The sequence below is a fragment of the Pelecanus crispus genome, chromosome 8, assembly GCF_030463565.1.
Source record: "Pelecanus crispus isolate bPelCri1 chromosome 8, bPelCri1.pri, whole genome shotgun sequence".
Classification (NCBI taxonomy): domain Eukaryota; kingdom Metazoa; phylum Chordata; class Aves; order Pelecaniformes; family Pelecanidae; genus Pelecanus; species Pelecanus crispus.
The window spans coordinates 14,468,410-14,493,270 of NC_134650.1; the positions used below are offsets into that span (position 1 = coordinate 14,468,410).

Here is a 24,861-nt window from a genome sequence, read left to right on the forward strand (position 1 = left end):
ACCAGGGGACTTCGATAAACAAAATTTCTATTTTCCTTGTGCTTAGGGAAATCACTGCAGCGTTTAGACTGTTATAAGTCAGGCATTTATCCAAAATGACTGCCACCTTGGAAGTTATTGCCAGCCTTAGCTATGAATGTCATTGGTTTGTTGGGTCACATCAAATCCTTCTCATGCTATTACAAAGAAAACAAGTCATGTATTGTGCGAGGATGTGTAGAATGTGTAATATTTGGTTTAAAAATCTGGATAAAGCCTGCACCAGATAGTTTAACTGTAACATAGGATACTAGTTCAGGTTATCTCTGACAAAATATATGGATTTTGACCTCCCTTTGGAACAGCATCATAGGAGGGAACGGAAATTGGATCGGCGATGGCTTTGAGAGGGAAAGAGGAAACATAGACAGTATTTGAAATCCAGTAGATGCATACAATATAAGGATTTTTTCCACTCCATGGATGATGGCAGTGCTTTATAAGTAAGAAGTACTGTTGACTGAGGAGTTAATTTTATCTTTACACTAAACAGAGCTAAGACAGCTGACCGTGTTGTGTTTGTGGCCGTTAGCAGTGTCTGACGTTTCTGCAGAAGGCTTGGAGCTGACGAGAGGTGCCTTGAGCTAAAGCCACGATAACCTGTGGTGGGCAGGTGAGCGGCTGTGTGATGCTCTCCCGGCGTACCCACACCTCTGCGAACCTGATGCATCCAACTTTCTCCTTGTTTCTCCGCAGAAGTATCAGCACCCGCCGAGCTCGCCCGGTTTGCTCACACCTGAGGAGAGGACGGTCGCTGGGGGTGCGGGGGGGTGTAAATTGACGTTAACTTCAAGCAGACCCGTGCCCCTCGGTGACCACAGGTGGGCCAGGGCTGGGCCACCACGCATATCCCGGGGGGGCAGCCAGGAGCGCATCTCCCGCCGCGGGCTCCGGCGGGGCGCGGGGGCTGTCCCGGCTTCGGTCCCCTGCGGGACCCCGGGGGGGGCAGCGCTGCCACTGGGGCCCCGGCGAGAGTGGTGCAGAGGGGGCGGGGGGGCTGGGAGCCCCCAAGCACAGCCCTCGGCGGAGCCCCGGGGCCGCTCCGGGCAAGCGGGGCACCCACCGACAAAAGGTGGGTGGAAGTGTGGCAGAGCCACCAGGTCCCGGAGCTGGTTTCCTACGGGCCTCGCCCAAATCCATGTTACCTGGTTTAATTAGGATTGCACAGCATCCTCTGTTCCCCTCTGGCTACATCCATAGGCTACCGGCTGGTCTCCACAGGTCTATAGAGCCTATAGGCACACACGCGTAGTGCTGCATCCTTCACGTTTCTAGCTAGCCTTCATTCATATTTACGCTGCGATTAAATATTTGATCAAAGGTTGAACGCTAACGCAGATCGGTTATATTTTTAATGTGCGACCCTTAAAATAGGCTGTTTTGTAAACCGCGAGTGTCTAAAAATTCTCAGTGCAGCCTCCCCCGAGCCGTGCAGCCTTCCCCCCCAAATAATAATAATGCTGCAGATTGTAGAAGGATTTGAGTCTGCAGCCAGAGAGAAAGGGATTAAGGCGAGAGCACTGGAAGTTAAATTGTGCTGCATATAAAAAATGGGCGGATTGGTCTCTAGATGAGAGCTTGGTACCACCTTCCTTTCTAAAATAAAATCTCTCTGGCATGAAGTCACAGCCTATTTCACATCCGGTTTACCCTGGGACGTATTACTACTGTCTTGGTAAAGAGAAAGCTTTTGTTGTATAGCGGCGGTCGGAATACTGGGAAGAGAAATTTGGGTGCTGAACGCGGAGGAGCGGAGCAGCGGCGGCGCCGGCGATGGCCGAGGCGGAGTGAGCGGAGTGAGCGGCGGAGCGGGAGCCGCGCAGCCTCCGCGCAGCCTCCGCGCCGCTCCGCGCCGCGCGGGCGGGCGGGCAGCCCCGGCAGAGCGGCCAGCGGCGCCGCGGACCCGCGCCCGAGGGGCTCCCGGTAAGGGCGGCCGTTCGCTCGCGCTCGCACACGCACACACACGCACACGCACACAGCCGCACGCACCCGCGCACACCCGCGCACACCCGCGCACACCCGCACCCCTCCGGGCGCTCCCGGCTGCGGGCACCGCGTCCGGGCGCGCAGGCGGCTCCTCTCCCCTCTCTCCGCAGGTACCGCCGGGGCGGTGGGATTTTTTTTTTCCTGTCCCTCCAGCTTGAAAATCCGCAGCGATCGATGGGCATTTTCGTTTCTCTTATTTATTTATTTTTGAGCGTGGACCGATTTCCACCGGGCGCTTGGAAAAGGTTTTTTGGTCTGTTGGTTTGGGGGCTTCTTCTTCTTCTTTTTTTTTTTTTTTTTTTTTTTTTTTCCGAGGGAGGCGGTGGGAGGGGTGGCTTTCTCAGGGTGAGGGGGAAATACAAAGTTGAAATGCCGGGAGGAAAACAAGTCTCTATTTGCACCTTAGAGACTGGCAAATCTCTCACCGGGGGTAAAAAAATGCATCAAAATGCCCCCCTTCCCCCCCCCCCCCCTTTTTTTTTTTTTTCCAGTGGGACCTGCTGAAATTCTCCCAGAAGCATGGCTCTTTCTCCCATTCTGAATGGAAAACCCAGAGCTGGTTTCACAGGCGGTGCGGGTTGGGGGAGGCCGGGGTCTGGGGGCTGCTGGTGTTTAACGCTCCTTGAAAGTCTTTGTTAACATTTGCTTTTTCCAGCTGCAAGAAACTTTCCTTCTCTAGGATTTATAGTGCCTGTATGGGTTTATTGAGGCGGGGGGGTGGTGTTGGGAAGGGGGGCGGATGTGGAGCTCAACAGATCAAGATAGTTCAGAATAATTCACTTTCCGTTCTTTATCCCGAGGAGCCTTTTGCAAAGGCAGAAGTTGGCAGGACGGAGAGAAGGAGATTTTTTGAAGCCACAGATGTTGCCTTTCCTTTTGTAAGGGGGCTGATCACAGGGCAAGTTAAGATGCAGTCTCGTCCCCGAAGATCTTTATCCACGCTTTCCTGCCACATCCAGCTCCTTCCTATCCAGTTAGATTAGCTCAGCCCCACTCAATGCTTATCTGCCGATCATTTGCCTATAAACGCATTAATTATATCTCATCGCTTACATACCGCTTTGTAATGATACTTTATTGATTTAAATTGTCCCTGAGAGTGTGCGGTGAATTGGGCTAGCTTTATTTAAAGGTACAACAACATTTCCATGTACAGTGCTTCATTTTCTCAGGCATTTCAAAAAACTCCAATCACTGTTGGGGGAAAATACAGGCTTCATGTTTTGTTGCCCTTATTTAATGTACTGAATACAAAAAATCGACTGGATTCCAGCACACAGTATATAGATATGCAAGGGGACCTGCAGCATCTCCTGGGCAATCAGTTGAATATGGAACACCGATTCCACAAATATCAGCTAACTTTGTATTTTATGGTTTATTAGAAAGCGAAAGAAACCTTCTGAGTTGTGTTACTTTTTACTCAAAGGTAAACTGAGAGTAACTCCGTGAAGTCTGGGGAGAGCACAGGAGACGTTTGGAGAGGAGAAGGCTGCTAATGCAAAAACATTTCCTAGCAGCAATCAGAGACTGGTAGAGATTTAGGAGATGGTGTGTAGGTTGTCAGCACATGGTTTGATTATGAATTGTGCCATTTAGCTCAACAAAAATATTAGCGTGCATATGTAGCAGCAGATCACAGAGTCAGAATCTGATCATTTTACTCCTTCTCTGATGCTGATATTTCAGGGAAGAGAAGAATAGTAATATCTGTAGAAGAAAGTTGCTTCCATCGCATCAGAGCAAAGCAGTGGCTGAGGGAAGCACCGCTCTCCTCAGTCACGCTACCGCACACTGACACCTTCCAAGAGGTTTGGAAGGACTCAGGCTGGTTCAAGTCAAACAAAAACCAATTACACCTGGTTATCCGGAAATGTTATGGAGGTGCCTTGTCACATTTTCAACACAGGAGGAAACTGAGTAAGAATTGCCACAGAGTTTGGGGACAGCAGCTTTAACTCATAATTGTTTTTGTTAAAGTTCAAGAATAATGCAAGCAGGAATACACCCTTACTGTAAAATAAATCCCACCCTAAGCCTCTGTGTCTAAAAGTAGAAGGTAAACAGGAGAACAGCCAAGGCCACGCTCCCTTATTCCGAATGACATGAGCTATAGTATTGTGAGGTCATTGTCTGACATCAAAAGTTTCCAAAATCAGACATTTTTTTCCACAGTACCTGTTTTAATGTAGGGGACGCTGATGATTATTTTCCTTCTAGTTTCAGAGCCCACCATGAAGAGACTCCTGGTGCTTTGTGACTGCCTCTGGGCCTGGAGCCTCCTTCTGAATGCATTGACTGAAAGAAGGTGGGGAGATATTTTTTAATGCACCAACATATTTTAGGAACCTTCAATTTAATATAGCAGCATAAGACAAATACTGCATAGGCTGCACTGCTACTAAGTGTATTGGGGGAAGTTAATCCCTGTTCAAATCCCAGCTAAATCTAACTAAGGGAAGAGTGAAAGAAAACTACAATTTTTTTGCATAACATCTTTTTTCAATATTGTGAAGAAAAAAACCAAAAGCTTTCTGAAACAAATTGAAACTAAACTACCTCTTAAACACCTGTGCAATGCTTTGCAAGCATATAATGACTCCTCAGAAATACAAGTTTCTTTAGAGGGGGGAAAAAAAAGTGTAATTAAGTTTTTTTTAATCTCATTTAAGTGCTATTTAGTAACTTTATTATCCCTGCAAGCAGAGGCAAAACTTTCACTCCTTGGTTGGTCAGGACTGTGTCCTAACTTAGTAGCTGGTTTTGCAAATCTGAAGTAGACCTTCCTGGTGAAGGGAGACTGCTTGGATGAAGAAGAATTTGTAAGCTCAAACCCCCTAACAGTTTATGTTTGAAAGATCATACTGTCCTGAGCGTTTACAGAAGATATGTTGAAATCATAATCTAAAGATAACATTAGTATTAAGAACAATTTGTAATCATACAACACCTCATCTAACAAGTAGGTTAACTAAAGACTATAAAGCAGTTTGGAGTATACTTGAAGTACTCTCTGCAATTCAAAATTCAGTAAAGGTGTTTAAGAAGACCCACAGATATATTTTTGTATTTTAAAAATATTAATGTCCTGTCAATAATGCTATCTAACAACCAAAAAACAGTAGAAATTTTGTATTGTCAATAGTGATCCCTAAAAAATGTATTTGTGCCTTGGTCTCCATAGTGTCTCCTTATGCATTCGCAGTTCTAGATAAACTTACCTACTGGCTACCTTGACGATTTTAAATAGAGTGGAGTGGGCAAAGGGGCAAAGGTTCATCTGCACAAGTGTTTCCTCTAAAAAAAAAAAAAAAAAGCATAAAAGCGGGTGATTCATGTTACAATTGCTGTATTGAATAAACATGACATTTTAGCAGAAATACCTTTATTTTCATAATATATTAAGAAAGGTGAGATTTGAAGTCTTCATGAAGCACTTCATCTGGCCTAGCTAGAGAATTTTGTGAAAAATTGTTTATTATATAGATATGTGTACATATATATGTCTACAAGTATTCATGTTATCTATAATGTATGCATGTGCATTCTTGAAGTAAGAATTAAAACGCACTGGACTAGTGTTTGAAAATTATCTGGTGTGTCACTATTATAATGACCTGTAGATGGAGTTAGTGCACAGTTTTTTATTATACTGTGGTTTAATATGAAAACACAATCGCATACAGCCACTTTTTCCTCAAAATGTACACACCTAACATGAAATATATCTGTTTCTAAAGCCATTTCGTCGTAGTAACTTCCCTTGCCTTTTCTTCTGGAGTGCTGTTAATCCTTTGTGATAAAAAACAATTGATGAACTAGGTGAAGTGTGTGATACAGAAAGACACAGTCTTTCCATATCATTCTTCTTGTTATAAAAAATGAGCATTAAGACTATTTTAATGTGTGTGTGTTGAATGAAAAATCACAATCCCTCTGGAGTTACAGTATACTTTATATGTACACGAATGTTCACATTCTTCCTGTTGTGACCGTACGTCAGTTAAAACCAGCCCTGACGGTGCTTTTTACCTCTGATAAAATGGTGGGATGAACAGGTAAGGGTACTGACAAATGCGACACCCAGAATGGAAGCGGTGTGTTGTATTACATCCTTTCCGACTGCACTGCCACTTGTCCATCTTTCTGACACCTTTTCTGCAAACATACTCATTTATTTACCGCTAGCATTTCTGAAGTGTTTTTATATCCTTCTGCCACCTTAATCCTGATGACCTTCTGCTATCCTTGAGATATGTATGTACAGCAGCTTGTTTACTGACGATGAGTGTTAATATAAAATTGAATCCAGTGAAAAGTCCTGTGTTGCAATTCTACACAAAGCATATGAGGAATGATCCTTTGAAAGATAATGCTCACTGGAGACAGCAGGAGAACTTGTTATTTGGTAATGTATAGGAAGCATTAAAAAAAAAAAAATTAACATCTGTGACTTAAAATGCAACTGTAAGTATGAAAAATAAATATAAATCAACCTTTTTTTTATTAAGTGAAATTCTATGATATGGCTAGAGGAAATTAATAATTTTTTTAAAACTGTTAGAGATTTTGTCTTCTTCATTAGAAACAGTGATTTATGTGCATTAAAAAAACCTGGAAAATTGTTCTCTACAAAGTCACATCCTACTGAAATAAAACAAAAGTTAGTAAAACTTCTGTGAGTGTCAGTTCTGAAACTCATTTAAATTTGTAGTGTTACTTATTCAGACCTGTGCTGTAAAAGAACTTGGAAGCATTTCCAGAGTACCTATATTCAGAGCATCTTTCCTCCTTCTCTCTGTATTTGGAATAGATGTGTGGGATACACAAATGATGTTTGACTGATGCAGCTTACGGGAAATCGTTTTGCAGGTATTTTAATAGAACCAGATCATTTCATGTAACAGTATATTCCTCCTAAGATGGTCTTTGCTGGTTAGAGCAGGAACAACTGGCAGAGCACTGAGACCCACGTATCGCTGTAGCTGTATGGATAACAAGCTGCCGAATGGAGGGAACACTTCTGTGACTAGACCTGGATCCTAACAAAAGCTTTTGGCACTGCACTGTTTATCCAGTTCAGTAGCAATGCATGCAACAAAATGATGTTTTGGAAAGCAGTGGTTTTGCTTTTAGTCATGATAACTACACGTGTTTATAATGGAAGTCTTCCCAGCAGTGGATGAAAAAACGATACTGGGTTTGGCTTTGAGACAACTGTATTCTATGATTTAGGGAATCATCTATGATAGGGTATTTGGTAAAGGTTTCAGATTTAAGAAGGTTGATTCTGATGCCATCTACAGCAGACAGAAACCACTAAGCCCAAGGATTTCGTTCTGATTTGTGTTGATGGAAGTAAGATTTTGGTAGCTGAGTTCAAAGAGCTTAATTTGATCCTTGCTCAAGCGAAATTTCAGGACCTTTGGCTGAGTTAGAGATATACATTGGGGAAAGCTTTATAGACATGAGAGATTTCCATATCAATAGATGGTTTCATTACACATTTGTAAGGAAAAGTTGGAGGTATTGCTCCAAATCTGATTGCAAAAGGAAAGTGGGAAATAAAGCAAAATTATGAAAATGCACACTCACTTGATTTACTTCTATATTCACAAAGAAGACATCTGTATTTTTTAATCTTTGTTTTAGCATTCATTTTCAGTACTTAAGTGTCAGTGTTCTAAATTATTGTATCTTGCTTTGTATGCAAACCCTTTATAACTATTATGAATTAAACACATTATCTTTTGCTGACAAATGGGCCTTTTACTGAGGAACACATATTAGAATATTACAACCATTAATGAATAATGCGATAAACATTAAGGAACTGACGTTCTATTTACTGACCATTTATAGAGAGGCACTGGTTTTCTGTGATTTTACAAAAAATGTACAATTTAAGAAGAAAATGTTTAAGTGAAAGAACCCTATAAAGCACTACAGTCTTGTTTTATGGAGGAGATGTTGTGACCATAAACCAGTATAAGGAAGATTAAACAGATTTTGGAATTATTGTTTTGTAAGGTTATTGGTGGATTACTGTTTTTCAGTGTTAACTGTTCTGTATTTCAGCTATGGACAAACCTCATCACAAGATGAACTTAAAGACAACACCACAGTATTTACCAGAATATTGGATCGTCTGCTGGATGGTTATGATAACCGCTTGAGACCAGGACTGGGAGGTGTGTTCTATTATAATTTTCAAGGTTACCTGTTAGATGAAAATCAGTTAAAACAATGTTATTTTTCCATGATATACTTGTTTTAATTCTGTTTATATATACACATAAAATAATGCTGATATGTAATATCTATTTTTTCAAAAATTCCATGCCCTCTCTGTCTTTCACATACTTGGTTTTCTCACACTTATACCCAAAAGAAGAAGAAAATGGTTCACAATTCAAGATGACCTCTGAATACATATTAAAACTTTAAATGTATGAAGAATAAAAGATAATAAAATAGACCTGTGACCTGACAAATAACAAGTTTATGAATCAGGCCTAAACAGCACATCTATCTATGACTATCTTCATAAGAGGATTTGGTTTTAAAAGTGAAGGCATCAATCAACCTTAGTCATAAAAGTCTCAGAGAAGTTGAAAAGATTTTTTTTCTACTTAGGTATGTCAGGATTTGTTTCTGTAACATTTTGTCTTCATAGCTTGGTAAAAATGTCTTTCTTCTGGTCTTGGTGCTGAATCTATAAAGAGGTATAAATACACATAGCAATTACATCTTTATAAAAATGTTGTTACAAAGCCTAGTCTTTATCAGCATCCCTATGTTTACTCTTTGATTTGTTTTACTGTGACACAACCCCAAAATTGGGTCTTAAAAGTTTGTTGTTCACAAACATGAAAGTTCTAAACATACAAGCACAAATCTGTTCTTTCCAGTGCACGGAAAGGTTGCTTTTACTTCTTTCAGATGTCTTTTTTTTTTTTTTTTTTTTTTTTTTTTTTCTTTTGGACTCTTCAGGTAAAATAAATCAAAGCAACCCACCCCACAAAGTATAGTTCAACCTGTTTTCATATAATAGCTCTTAGAGGAACTGCATTATAAGAAGAACAGGGTATTACATTAAGAATTCTTATACCATCTCCTGTGGATGAATTGGAAGGTAATTAAGAATAAGCTTATTCTGTGGTTTGAGGCTACCATCTTGCACCAGTTCTTGATTTGTGAGCCACCTTCTTCAATGGTTTGACTTCACTGACTTCAAGAAATGGCTAAAGATAAAATTCCTGTTATAAAGTATTAATTAACACATTTAAAAATGGGTTGGTCTGTAAATTTTTGTGTGCAATTTCAGATAATACACAACAAAATAAGAATCACTTTTTACTTTTATTTACCAGTAGTTCTGCTTGCTTACTTGTAAACCTTTGGACTAGCGTAGAAATAAGTGCTCCTTAATCTTTGGTTGATGCAACTGTACAAATCAATCAGCTACAATATCACAGTAAATCAACATAGCAGAGACGGCAGTAAATAAATAAAACTCTGTAAACTGTGTAGAGTCTGGTACACGACTACAAGAAAAATCTGAGCACATGATGATTTCTTATATTAGTTCTGTAGCTGTTATGGTTTGTTTAGCAGTTACTAGAACAGCAAAGAGATACGCAGGAAAAGCATTTTCTCTAGACTGCAATTTAGAGAACTAAGCACATCAGTGTAGAGTCTTAAGTGTGTGTTCATACATATGTTTCTGAATCCCGACTTCAGGGGTGTACTGGGAGAACAGGTCTGTGTATCTCATGAAACGATCATCCAGTCCAGCTAAAATTTACTCCTGACAGAAAGATTGTTTAATGTAACTGCTTCTATAGGAGGAAATGAGTCTCTTCACAAACTTTAATAGCCATTTGCATCACCATCAGTTAAAAGCAAAAATGAGTGGAGCACAGGAAATATGGGGTGGAGGGAAGGCAGGACTGGAGTAGTTTCTCTAACCAAGGGTTAGAGAAGTTTAAATAATCTTTGCATCCCTCCTTTTTTGAACTGTGTTGCATGTTCCTGCCTGGAGCCAAGAACCTTGAATATCACAGTTTCCCTGTTGCTCAGTACATTATAGTTTCACGGTGTCAGTTCAGCTGAGTAAATTTAATTTATCTGTTTTATTTGTCAGCTTTGAATACTAGAACTAAGAGTACCAGGACTTTTAAAAAATCCCACATCTTATGAAATTGTGGGCAGTAAATTAATGTTTAAAATCAAATGTAGTAAGAAGTAACTTCACTCTTCTGACTGTTGAATAATGCTTTATTCAAAAGACATAAATTGTAGATTCCAAAAACTAGGGACAAACATCTAGGCCAATGTTTTCAATTCTGGTACCGATTTATAATAAAGGGTTTGCTGAGGAATTTTGAAATTCATCCCTGCAAAACCTTCTTGATGGTGTATCTAAATATGAGCTAGGAACCTCAAGATGACTCAATTTTGACACATTTGATTCAGACACTTCGTATAATGGGGAAATGTATTCTGAGATGTTCCATACGTAAAAATATCCAACAAGAAATCTGAATCAATATATCAAATATAGCACAGTTTTTGGAGTTGAAAGTTCAATAGCCTTCCATTATAGCATGATGTGTTGCTGGAAATTTTAAAATGTATATGGAAGAGCAGTGTTTTCATTTTTCTTCCCAACATCAGTGATGGTTTCTTATTAAATATTTCAACCAGAACATGATTTTTATCTACTCTAAAGAGAAGGTTAAGAAAGCTACCAATATAACAGCATTTTTAGATATATAAAATTAGGTCTAAACTTCATTCATTCCATATTAGCTGTGATGTAACTATCAGAGAATTTAAGAGACCAGAGATCATTATACATATATGTTATGCTGATAAATTTTATGCTGTTAGGCACAATGTAAATCTGTGTACCACTGATTACACTATACTACTCTTCCAATTATCCAAAATTGTCTGTCCTGTTCTTTCTGTGCCTTCTGAAAAACAGTAGATGAAGTAAAGCATTGTGTGGTACAGTTACTTTCTTCTACAGAAAGGGACATATTGCAGAAAACACTCTGCTTATCCCTGCGCAACCTCTCCTTCTGTAGTGTAGTTTTTCAAATATATACACCTACAGACAAGAGAATTCTGTGCATGAACAGAAACAGAAAAGAGAACCAATTTCTCTCTCTCTCACCTATGGAAGAAAAGGTAGATCATAGAGTTTCTTCAGTCAGTTTATTTGTTTCTCCTTCCTTGTGTTTATGTGTACGCATGAAGAACTCAGTGACAAAAAGGTATGTTTACTGAAAAATTGTAATGAATTGTGAAAGAGGTTTGGTCTTGATCTTGCTCTACGCACTTATAGGAGTAACTTCCTCCTCTTAATAAACACCTTGATATTTCTCTATCCCAAGTTTACAAACTTCCTGTTAGTGTGGTGAACAGTTTCATTGTTTGGTAGAAATGTCCTGGTGAGGAAGATGAGACACTGTGAGGCCAGGAACAAGCTCCTGGAGAGATCTCATTACAAAGATACATTGTTGGAGCTATACTATATATTAATTGGAAAGCCAGGTTAAAGGGTGGAGCATTAAGATAATGAAAAATTTAGAGGTGCTGAATTTTGAATCAGTCTTTCAGCATGCATGGAATCAGTGCTAGATTAATATTAAGTCCTCCCTTTCCTTTTTTTAGGTCTTCTTTTGAGGTATCACTTCAAAAGGAAAACTAAAACCCACATATGCTCCATAAAGAGTACGGGAATGAAAATTATTTTTCATCAGATAACCCAGTAAGACCATATCTGAAATTAAGTGAGCAGCTCTGAGCATTTTGCCATTAAACAAAGAAGGAATTATTTCTCATTAACAAGAATATAAAAAAATGGAGCAGGTGACCCACAGGGAAAAATTATAGTGATTGGATATACTCAGTATTTAAAAAATGGCATTGTGGCTAAAATTAATCTGATTTTTCTTTAAAAGAAACACACAGCGCTATGTTATGCATTGGCACATTTGCATCTCTTATCAATAATTATTGATATAAATTATGTTATTTAGATGTTTTCCTCCTTCATATGTGGGCATAGTCACTTAGTCAGACATTGCTAGAGAACAGCATCTGTTGTACCCATCCGTAAACATGGACAAATAACTACATTTACAGTTATTTATGCCTGGAAAATAGAACTTTCAAAATAAATGTAAAAGCATTCTGAATCACACTAGAGGACACCTATTAACTCTATGAGAGGATAATAATTTACAAAAAGCAAGGAGGAGGAATTGCAGAGAGTAACATATTGAAGCTGAAAAAGAGGAAACCGTGTTAGACATTAAGGGAAAAATAAATGGTGAAGTCATTTAGGTAATGACATAATTTTCTGTAGGAACTATCTGGATCCTAGAACTACAGGTGATCAAAAATAGGCTAAATAATAAAGATGCTGTTCTCTTTTCAAATACACAATCCTGAACAAAATAAAAGATCAGACAGTGGTGGGAAGGACTCAAATAAGGAGGGAAATCCACCTCAACGTTTGGTGACCTCTCATAGTAAACCACTATATCAAGAGTGGGAGTTTTAAAGAATTGAAAAGCAATGAAAAATGATGGAAGAAATAAATTCCTCAGATCAATGGATATGCTATTGCCTTTTGTTCTGCATTGTCTTCATGTGGGGAATAGAGATGAGCCCTGGGATGCCACCATGGCAGATTTGGAGTGCCACAGTGGAGAGAGGGCAGGCTTGCACAGGACAGGTTGGTTGTACCTGGTGCTGAGATTCATTAACATGAAATCAGATGCAGCTACAGATTTTTTATGACTATCACCTTTGCAGTGCACACATCCCTTCTCTAAAACTAAAGGATATCACATGGTCTGTGACCTTTTAACTTAGAATAATTGTCAGTGTGGTTTATCCCTTTGAGAGGGATTTTGTAGTAGAAAGGTTGTTTAATACAAAACTAAGAAGAACAAGAGTGAGTTTGATTAGGCAGACCAGAATCTTCCTAAGTGAAATTTGCTTTTATAGTTGGGTTGAATGCCCGTTAGACCATCCCATATAGATTATCACTATTACTTCAGTACTGATCAGAATTATACTTGGTTTATGATATCAGTGAAAGCTATTTGTTGAGCTCTCCTGTGTGATGTTTATCAAAATTGAGTGCGACTGTCCTTAAGTGGAACGTCGGTCCATCTCAGGCAATTCATTACTTCCACAGAGTGCTTATATTTAAAGTGATGGAAAATGAACCTGACAGTATTATGTTAATTAGGTTTTAAAATTCAGTTTTATGAGAACGTTATCTATAAATATATGATAAACTTACCTCTTGGTGATTGAGGTCCCAATGGAAATTGTTGGATTTGAACTCATGTCTGAGCTAACTTAAAGTTTAGGGAAAATATGGGTTTGATCTGTATGTGTAATAAAAAATTAGTTAAACCTAAATGTTTCCACTCTAAATGAAAAGAGGGTTCTGTACTGGACCCCTACACATAATTCTGTAAGTGAAGAAGGACTAGATGCTATACTTAACTCTGTAAAAACTGAAAGGGCTGATTTTGGTCTTTTTTCCACTCTGTAGGCACCACATTGATGTAAAGGCAATTGTAAAAAGCCATAGAAGACCCTAGGAAAATTGATTTAATACAACAGTAGGGAGGTAGGGAGGATATGAGCAGATTTGAGCTGTTAATTGGCATGGGGAGAGCTGCCATGACACTGTGCAGCTCTCAGTAAACCCTTCATAGCAGTACAGACTATAGCTGGGTAATCACAGGACAGCTCACTGTTCTCTACTTTTACAAAAGCAGCAGCACAAAATTCTTATGAATGTATTTGGTTTGGTTCTTCAATCAAAATACTTCATAGGATGCAGCCAGGGTGATTAATCTACATGACTTTTTTTAGTAATAATAGTGTATGCTATACAGACATTTAAATTCCTTTCATTCAAAACCATAGGAAAAGTCTTGTCTATTTTAATAATTGTAGCATGCGCTTACACAAGACATGCAGGAGGAACAAATGCGTTACCAAAAAAGTTGGAATTAATTTAAGCCACCAAAATATGCAATTTAAATAAGTTTTGTGCTCAAATAGCAGCAGGTCAGAAAAGGAAATAGTTAACGTATAGTTTCCTATGATAAACAGGCATATTTCCTGCTGTTTAAATAAATCTGTATTTCTTATTTTGTTCTTGGTTTGTAATCCAATCACAATTCTAGCAATAATGAGCTCCCTGGGAGTTTAAATCAAAATATTTATTGTTATTAATTTTGAGAGTTTACATTAGTCTAGCAACATTAGCAAAACGCAGTAGTTGTAAACAGTAAAATTACAGTAGTTCACATTGACTAGTGCTTTCATAGCTATATGTGGATCAGTTGCCTGAGGCTGTGTTCCAGAGTGTCTAGGTGTGGTACTCAGTTGCTATTTTGCTGATCAGTAACTACTTGGACCCTATGGTTGCCTTATAGTAAAACTGTTAAGTCATTAATATTTTCCCTGGGTTTTTTTACTGGAATTGTTACATGTTCTACAGATGTCCCTATATTACTTAGTCCTGGTTCATGAGGTAGATGTTATAGTCAAGAGACATGGTTAACATGTCTTTACAACTGACGGATTTATCCTCAGCAGTCCGGTCAGCTCCTGCTCTGACCTTGTTTTGTTCAATGACCTAGAATTTTCTCTAGTTCTTAGGGATATTGTGAAGGTTTTGAATACAGCTCAGGATTTGAGGTTCCTGAAAAATGCATTCTGACCATTTGAAGCACAGTTTAAGCCTTCCCATGGTAATCAAGCTGCAAACTGAACATGGTTAACCTTGATTCTAAATATATATCCCAACTGTATGAGTAAACACGTCCTGTGCAGGAGTGACTCACAACGTCTGAAGCTCTTAACAGAGCACAGTTGAATCATCTAATTAGTAAAACAATAAATAAAAATTTCAAAACTTCCATATGGCTTTGGAGGGGCTATTCTTTTTCTGTGTGTTCATACACACTTTTTCATTGGTCTTGAAAATAATGTACATATCAAAGAAAAAAGAAATAATTTGGTGGCGTGTACAGTGGTTTTATCTGGATTTGAAGAGACCTGGTATTAGATGCTCTGCAGAAGTGTAATCAGTATGAAGAGAACACAATCTCTTGTGAGTTTACATTCTGAATTTTCTATTATGACTTATGTGCCACTTAAATTATCTTCAATATTATATAGAAATGTAAGGCATCGCTAATTTTACACTCCCTTGGAAATCTTCCATCTTTCTGCCAAAGCCTTTAGTTTCCATTTTGTGTCCTCAAAGTAATTTCCTTAAGCCTCAACCTCTCTACTATGACCGTATGTCTCCCAAAACTAGAATTCAGCATACCACTGTATGATATGCTGCTGATTCAAAAAGCATATTCTGTGTTTGTGCAAGGTAAGTCAGTTAGCTATATTATATTAAATAGAGGCTCACTCAGAGCTGGGACTCTGAGTTTACACCATTAAGGAATGAATGCATTGTGCCTGAACAGCTTCTAGCATCTTCTATCTCATAATGACACCAGTGGAAGTGCCTCAATGGAAAAGCCATGATGAGAGATGAGGAATCAGGATGAAAGATCTTTAAAAGAGTCATTTGAGTTTCGCCTTTCAATATGTAAAAGGCTAACAGGTTTCATCATGATATTAGTTTCTCGGTCTTAAGAAAAGGTGATTCAGTAGCTGGAACTTAAAGAATACATTCAGCAGTGTTTTACTGGACCTTGTGAAATCTCCACCTTCTTTTTCTGCCAGCTGTTTCATACAAGATCACAGCCTCTTGAACTTAAAGTTCTGTGAAAGTGATGGGCTGAAGGAGAGAATACTGTTTTTCCAAGCCAAGTAATTTCTGGACAACCATATGCTTCTTCCAGTAATAGAAGGTTAAATTCTCACTGTGAACTTCTTTAAGTCCAGAGCCGCTTAGAATTCAAGAGAATACTTAAATTTCTTTAAGTCAGTTGAAAAGCTTGTAAAGAATTTTAAGGTCACACATTGATTTCACTGGACAGCCAAGGAGGAAATTTCACCTATCCAGTGCTTTTGTCAACAGCCACTGTAGTTTGTACACGTCTCAGTCACATATATAAAGAACATTTCTAGGCCATTCAGCCACATCATAGTATTTTTCTTTCTGTGATTATGAATAATACATTGGCAATTTAATCCTTTAACTTTTTTAATGAGTCCTGGAGATTACTTTTGCTACCACCTAAATTTTGCATTAACTTGCTAATGGAATACACGTGTCATTCAGTGCATTACTAGAATGACAGTAGAATCAGATCTAATATTACATCTTGATTATTGCTTTCTCACAAAAGGAGATATTTTACTGTATATATGTTAAACATATTAAACTGCTTACATTTATATCTATTTAGAAGTTGTAGACTTTTTTGAATGAAAGTGAAAAACCTATATGTGCGTTGTAGACCACTGATTCTCATTATAACTTTTGCATCAGATACAGAAATGTATATTGTTACTGGCTGCTTAACCTTGATTCCTTATTTCACTTCTGTCAGAACTTTCACCTCAGATGGAACAAATTATATTTAAACAGTCCAAAGACTTTTGAAATCAGAGGGTTGTATTAAATTAGTTTTTTAATTCAATTCTTTTACAATATTTAAATAACATTATACAGTTAGCTACATATATACTTTCCTTAGTCTTATGAAAATTTTTGCATGCTGCATGACTTTTGCTTACTATACATGTACTTTTCTGTTAGCCTCTTTTCTTTAGGATTAATTTTAACATTCCAAATTTCTCAAATGATTTCTTGTTTGAAAATTGAGAAATGTATCACTCCTTCCACATTTGAAATTTCTACCAAAAACCCCAGGCTGGCTTGTGTAGCACTATAGTAAATGTATTCAGACTTACATCACCGTAAATTCAGAAAGCTGATGGGGTTAGCTCCACTCAAGACTGTTTGGATTTATGCCTCCAGGTGGTGTTACTCCCTGCAGCTATACTTATATCAACAGAGTTATTTTGATATATGCCGTCCTGGGTGAATATTTTGTGATGTGTGGCCTAGAAAATACCAATATGTTCAGAAGTGACTCTGTGTGTGTGTGTAGAGCGGGAGGAGAGGAAGGGGGGAGGTTAAGCTTGTGCATTTCTCAAAGTGACTTTTAACATTAGATCTGCAGAAGCTGGATGTTTGGCTCTTTCTGGAGATCAGCACCATTTTAGGTGTCTCAGACTCAGCATTTGTGACCACTAAAATCATTCGAGTCTTCTGAAGTGGCCAAGGGCATAGTGCTATGGAGCAAACGTACATCCTTGAAATCACAGAGAAGTCTAGCTTTATGCTATAGCATATACATATAATCTGTGTTACGGACAAGTTATAGATTTCTGAATTATTATTTATACTAATCTATCATTGAGGCCTATAAAACAAATTTGGTAGTTCAAGGGAAATCTAATGTTAGTGCCCGTATCAATTTAAAAAGAAATCTAAAACATTTACAAACTATAACATTTATACATAAGTCAAAAATTGTAGTAGAGAAGTTTAGCTGACACTTATTTGGAAAAGTTTTAACTCCTTTTTGTTTATTGCAGTTCAGGGTAATGCAGCCATTTCTAACTCATGCCAATAAAATATATGTTTTTATACACCGTAATGTATTCTCTCTCTTTCTCTCTTTTTCTTCTGTGTTCCTGTGTCTCAATACAAAATATATAATTCATAAGCCCAGGGTTAATTATTAGAGACCTTCATTCAGCTTGCCCAGAAACACTGAGTACCCAATGAGACTTTTGAGTGCTGTGTAAAATATTCAGCACTGTTTATATTGTCAGACAAGAAGATTTATTAGTCAAAGAGTGAAAAGATTTACACAGCAGTGGAACTATGGCTGCTGTACTGTGGCATCACAAGCCATATCTCAAAAAGTTCTGTGGAAACATTGTAATAAAAAAAATTGTTGCTGATAATATTGACTGTGAAATTACATCTAGAAGCAATAAACTATTAGGACCGTATTGTAGACCAGTTTTAGAATAGCTAATCAAAGCCAATAATTTTTCTATTTATTGTGAGAATTCATAGTGGTTAGATCTAATGAAGACTGTTGATAGACACTCACTGTCTTAATTTCTTGCTTCATCAGAGCGTGTAACTGAAGTGAAGACTGACATCTTCGTCACCAGTTTTGGGCCTGTTTCAGACCATGATATGGTAAGTGATGGCCTATATTTCTACAGCATTATTTTCTCTTGTCTTTTTAATTTGGAGCATGAAAGATCTATGCAATAACTTATTTACTCCTTTTAAGGCTGGGCTTTTTTTACACCCTTGATTCCAAAATGCTGTCAGCTTTTATGTGCAACCATTCCTGCCAGCTGTGACTGCATTTAAGTGCCCTGAAATTAGCAGCCTCAGTGACTTTAATAATGTGTCTTAACAGACCTTATATTTGCTACATAATATATTATGAAATGCATTAGGGTTTGGATCTGTATTCTTCTGAGAATGATTGCTCAGGTCCTTGCTGGCACATCACTGATCCAATTTGCCGAGAAAGATCATCATCTTAAAACGCAATTAACACTTATGCCTACAGTGTGACATCTGTACAGTCTAACCTGTATTTTTATATTAAAAGCTACTGATCAATGGGAAGTGACTTTCCTAGATCTTGGCTGCTGAAAGAGAAGAGAAGATTAATGAGAGAATTAGTGTCACTTCTTTATGGAATTAATATTAAAATCAAATTGCTAGATAACTGCAGGGGATGGAGAAGTTCAGAAAACTGAATGAAGATGTTGTGAGCCCTGGTCTTAAGAGTTACTAAAAACTGTGTAAAAATACAGATAAGGTACGTTAAGTTTTGCATATGAATGAGGTCTTCACAAGTAGGTTGCTATCAACAGGGAAAGCTACTAGTATGTAGTGGTTTAACCCCAGCCAGCAACTAAGCACCACACAGCCGCTTGCCCACTCCCCCTGCCTGGTGGGATGGGGGAGAGAATCGGAAGGGTAGAAGTGAGAAAACTCGTGGGTTGAGATAAGAACAGTTTAATTATTGGAATAAGATAAAGTAAAATAGTAGTAGTAGTAATAATAATAACAATATACAAAGCAAGTGATGCACGATGCAAGTGCTCACCATCTGCCGACCGATGCCCAGCCAGTCCCTGAGCAGGGATCTCTGCCCCCTGGGCAACTCCCCCCAGCTTATATGCTGAGCATGACGTCATATGGTATGGAATAGCCTTTGGCCAGTTTGGGTCAACTGTCCTGGCTATGTGCCCTTCCAGCTTCTCACTGGCAGGGTGTGAGAAGTTGAAAAGTCCTTGACCAGTGTAAGCACTGCTTAGCAACAACTAAAACATCAGTGTGTTATCACCATTATTCTCATGCTAAATCCAAAACACAGCATTATGCCAGCTGCTAGGAAGAAAATTAACTCTATCCCAGCCAAAACCAGGACATAGTGTCTGCTGGATCCTGTGTTAGGATGTATGCTGGAAACATCCTCATTAATTTAAATGAAGGAAAGAAAACAGTTCAACCTTGTAGCTGGCTACATTTAGCTAAAAACATTCACCAAAAGAAGGATGAAAAAAAACAAAAGAGAAAAAATTATCACAGGAAAGGAAACAAGTTCCATTTCTTACCACAAAATTAAGTTGTTTAATTTGAAATAAAACCACAGACAGGCCTTAAACACCAGGTTATTACAAGTTTTTGACTACTCAAAACAATGTGAAGGGATGCAATAACAGAGAAAGTAACTTTTACAAGATAGTTTATTTTCCTAAATGAGCTTTACGCAAAGACACCATTTTCCTGATTGCTTGGAAAATAGCATTTATAAAACTACAGTCAAATTTATAATTGGAACTGATGCCATGCTATTTAATGAGAAAGAATAGCTTGGGCAGCACAGACTTTTTGACCAGTCATTCTGCTGAGAAGACCTACAATAGAAGGGTAATCCAGGGAAGTAGCTAGACTGGTGACTTGTCTCCTCAGCACATATATACAATACTGTCCAAGTACTATATATATCATGAAGAAGAACTAAAAAAAAAAATTCACTCAATGACTTCTGCTTTTTTGTTCTGTGATAATCCTTGAAATTACACTATCTACTTATTACTCAAAATTATACATTAAAAGAGGAGAAATTCCTTGGATTAAAGATTGGTGGAAACAACTGACATCCACTGTTTATGTTCTGGTAATTGGTTCAGCAAAACACTTCATCTTGCTTTCCCATTTCTGTCTCAAAATAGGTAACCAGTCACCACTGGACAAACTGAAAAATTCAAACACAGTGATGTGGCTAATATATATATATACACTTAATTTAATAGTCTTTGAATTAAAACTGTAGCAGCTGCAGTTTGTAAGTAAGCTGACGTTGCCCTAGTTTTGTAGAGACCTGTCTTCTTGGGACAGGTCTCTTGTTAATTTCCTGAAAATTAATGTAATTTAAAATATTGGACTGGACATAGATGTTTGTGGGAGGTGAACAAAAAAAGAGTGATCGATATATGCAGGTGAATGTATCCTTTGTATTAATATTTATTAGAGTTGTTTTCTATAAGTCAGCTGGCCAAGCTATTGTTTGCTCTGTTGAGTCATATTTACTAGAAAACTCCAATAATTAATGGCAATCTAATAAACAAATGGACACGGACGCTTTCCTACATGTAGACATACGTTTAGAGTAACTGAGAGGCCTGCTGAATTACTTGGGACTATATAATGTTTGGACTTCAGCATCTACTTATACTTTGTAGTTTGAGGTGATTTAATTATTAAGTAGAAGGTAAAGCTAATTTGGCATTCCTAGGACAAACTGATATTTGTATGGGATTTGGGTTTTAAGGAAGAATTAAAAGCTGAAGGCAAAAATAATCTACTTTCAGAATTAGGAATAGGTGTATTTGAAAAAAAAAAAATTACTTCAGCTATAATTAAGTATAGCTGAATTACTATAGTATAAGCAATCACTACCTACAAAAAAAAATCTCAAAAATAATTAAAAAGACATACCACATTGGCTCCTGATTTTCACTTAGTTAAACAGGAGAAAGAATTCATCAGTCTCTTAATAAAGTGTGTGACCAAGAAACACACAGGCAGGTGTTCATATGTCTTGAAAACTGAGGAATTACAGAAAAGTATTTAGTGTAAAACTCCTACTCACCTCCCCTAAAAGTAATGTGTGTGCAGCCTACTCACGCTAGCTCTTTTGCTTAAGGAAATAAGTGTGAAAACAGACAGAAAGAGAAAGATAAAATTAAGAGCTTACCAGAATAAAGTCGATATTAATTTCAATGTACATTTAGTGCAAAGTCCTCTATGCATACTACAGGTTGGTTGTAGACACCATCATTTGAGGGCTACCCCGAATTTGCTCCAGTGAGCAGATTTACAGTAAGTGTAGACTGTATTGTGGGATTTGGTCACAGGGAGGCCTCACAAGCAGCTGTATTGGCATACTGAGGGAACGATGGGCTGCCGTCTGAGCCCAGGACTGATAGCTGGGAACTGGCAATGAGCTATTCCAGCCGACGCCATATGTTATGAAACTACAGCCACAGTGAGACATCAGCATACCTAGACCATCTGTTTGCAGGAATCCAATGAGGCAGTTATATAGATAGTAGGTTGATATATCAAGGAGTACATGGTGTTCCTACCCACTCTCAATACACTCTTTTGAGAGAAGCATAGACATAACCTGTTATTCTATAAAGAGAATGTCTTGGCTTGTTCTTAAACTTGTGAATAAAGTTAAACAGGAGAAAAGCACTTTTTAAAATAAAAACATCGTTTTTTGGAAGAACATTGCAGGTTTTCAGGCATGCTCTCAGATGGTGTATTGAACTAATCAACAGATAACTTGCTATTCTCACATGACTGTCATTTTTGTGAAATTTTTGATGTATATTATCTGAAATAAGTATTTTAAAATTAACTTTTTTTCATAAAGACAGATTTTTTTTTTCCTAGTAAACCTTCATTCCCACTGCTTCTGTACTGTAAGCTGTTCAGGAATGAATTTCTATCTTACTACCTTCCTGTACAGCACCTTGTCTGATGTAGACTACAGTGTGCTCTACCCTGTGAATAAACAGTCTCTGGGGAGAGATATCAGATGAGTAAATTAGAGAACATTTAAGTCAAAAAGTTATAAATATTCAATACTATACAACTTCTGCCAAAGTGCAGATAGGAATCTTCTTTCTTTACCTGCACACTAAGGAATGAAGAGTCTCCACTGTGGAGAATTTATTCCGAATTTCATCCCACTCATACGTTTGTACGTAGACCACTGCTATAGTACATGGTTTGGAGAAAATCCTTCTGTTCCTTTGTTCTTTATGGCACCCTCCTGTAGAAGAAAGCTCTAAGCAGAGTATCTGATGACTTGATCTTAAAGATCAACTGTCTGTTAGGATTCATTTGAGGAGAATTATTGTATATGTTAAAGTGGGTAGTGAAAGCTAAGGAATTGAGAAATCTCAGCCAAAATTAATTCATCCTATATGGTACAATGGCCTGGGATAGAGAAAGATTCAGTCTGTGCCAGACATGACCTGTCAGCTACTTTTTAATTGAGTTTTGTCTTATGCTGTCAGGTCCCTTACCAAATCTCAGACTCCTTGTTCTTTTCCAGCATAAGAACCTTGTGTTTATGTAAAGTGAAGAACCAGACTCCCTTCTCTTAACCTGTACCACCTCCCACTCACCTCCTTCTTTGCAGTTGAAAGAGATAAAAAGGGAATGGCTTACATGCACACTGAAATGATGTCACCTGGGTATGTCTTTTACCTTTCCCATGTGTGTAGGAGGAAATTTTCTTTGGAGCTAGTAAAACATAGAGGAAATCCAATGTTTTAATGCCATCTACTGCATTTTAAACCTCCTTCTCTCCTGCTCTGCTCCACACCTGGGACAAGATTTTGCACACAGTTCAACCTAAGGCCCTGACCCAGCAAAATTCTGAAGCAAGTGGTTGGCTATAAGTGCACAACTGCTGTCACTGGAGCTGAACAAATTCAGGCCTCAGCAGCTCACTAAGCACGTGATTAAAAAAATGGAAATACAGTTAAGTATGCACCAAAGTGGTTCGCAGGTCTGGCATGTAAATAAAAAAACCCCAAAACGCAAACCCAACACCAAAACCCAAACCCAACAAACCAAACCAAAGTAAGACACCCTATGAAACTACATTTCCACATTCACAAGAAATTTATTTAGGCATTTCATGCCCTAGAACCGGGAAAAATACACCACCAGTAAGAATCATCATTCTTACTTGCTGATAGTTGCACAAGCAATAAACAGCTCACAATTGCTTCTGTTGTATGGAGTGTTGCCATTTGTTAAAAGAAAAATCGCAAGTCTAAGGGAGTCTGCTACACAGAGATTTTGCATACTCATTCCAGAATATTCTTCCTTGGGGCAGCTCTTTTCCTTACAGCTCTATGTGCCTTCACACACAGGAATTTCCTTTATTTCTTGATTTGCCATCTCCATTGGTAGGAGATCTCAGCAAAGGTTCTGTTTCTCAGCCAAAAAATCATCATTCAGGGTAATTTTGAACAGTGACTGGATAGCTACTTTTGACATTTATCACAATATCATAGCGATAAATGATGGAAGGGGCAGGATAATTCCATACTAAACGTTCATGTCGGAGTGGAATTTTTCCCTGGGAAAATATTATACTCTACTGCATCCACAGGAGTTTTTCACATTTTCACCCCACATACATCTATATTTTATATATAATACTTCAACATATTTTCCCTAATTTCACCCTCTCCCTCTTAACTCTGTTCCTGTTGCTTTGTAACAAATAATTCTTTCATTTTGTAGCGAGTGTTCATTATTTTGATTCTCCCCGTGTACACTGAGTCAGCCACTGCATCTCTTCCCTGTTGGCCCAGTCCTTGTATAACTGAACTATAATTCTTGGTCCAAAGCTGTCCTCAGCTTGTGCTGTCTGTAGTCCAATGATTTGGCCCAATGAGCCATTGCACATCTCATAAATCAGACCACATAATTTTAGTGAACATTTCGCAGGTTGACTACATGTTTATGCTAATGAGACACTTAGAACAAAAGGCTCTAGTAAGACCCTGTCTCACCAGGCTTATTTTCTTCTGAGAGACATATTCTTCCTGTGCTACGCATACTGGCAACAAATTACAGTTTTATGGAAAGTGAAGGAAAAGTGAGAAAAGGGTGAATTATTTTGTTTCCACTGTATTATATCTCAAACTCTTGTCTAAGTTTTGATATACTATTCTCCCTAACATTTATTCTGTTAAACACAGTAATGATATTGTAACTGTTTAATAAGCAGCTTCAGGTACATTGTAAGTAATATAGAGAATAAACATTCTGATAATTACTAATTTCATTAATAGTCATCTTACTTCTAGGGAACGGTAAGAATATACTTTTCAAGTTCTCATATTGCAACATATGGCATCATAAGTGTTTCCTCTTTTTCTGAATTGATGTAGGAATACACTATAGATGTATTTTTCCGCCAAAGCTGGAAAGACGAGAGATTAAAATTCAAAGGACCTATGACTGTTCTCCGGTTAAATAATTTAATGGCCAGCAAAATTTGGACACCGGATACTTTTTTCCACAATGGAAAGAAGTCAGTGGCTCATAACATGACGATGCCAAATAAACTATTACGAATTACAGAGGATGGGACATTGCTATACACAATGAGGTGAGCCCTAAAATATTATATCCTTCATTTAGTTTGACTATTTAACTTGTTAAAGCAT

At 38.1% G+C, this 24,861-nt stretch overlaps 1 protein-coding gene across 1 annotated transcript in view; it reads left to right on the forward strand.

The window, feature by feature from the left end:
* The first annotated feature begins 1,656 nt into the window (after positions 1-1,656).
* Positions 1,657-24,861, forward strand: part of GABRA1 (gamma-aminobutyric acid type A receptor subunit alpha1) — a 42,452-nt gene continuing 19,247 nt past the window's right edge. The window contains exons 1-5 of the mRNA XM_075715520.1: positions 1,657-1,714; positions 4,246-4,333; positions 8,104-8,216; positions 18,198-18,265; positions 24,583-24,803. Of these exons, the coding sequence (XP_075571635.1) occupies positions 1,657-1,714; positions 4,246-4,333; positions 8,104-8,216; positions 18,198-18,265; positions 24,583-24,803 (548 nt within the window). The remainder of the gene's footprint in view (positions 1,715-4,245; positions 4,334-8,103; positions 8,217-18,197; positions 18,266-24,582; positions 24,804-24,861) is intronic.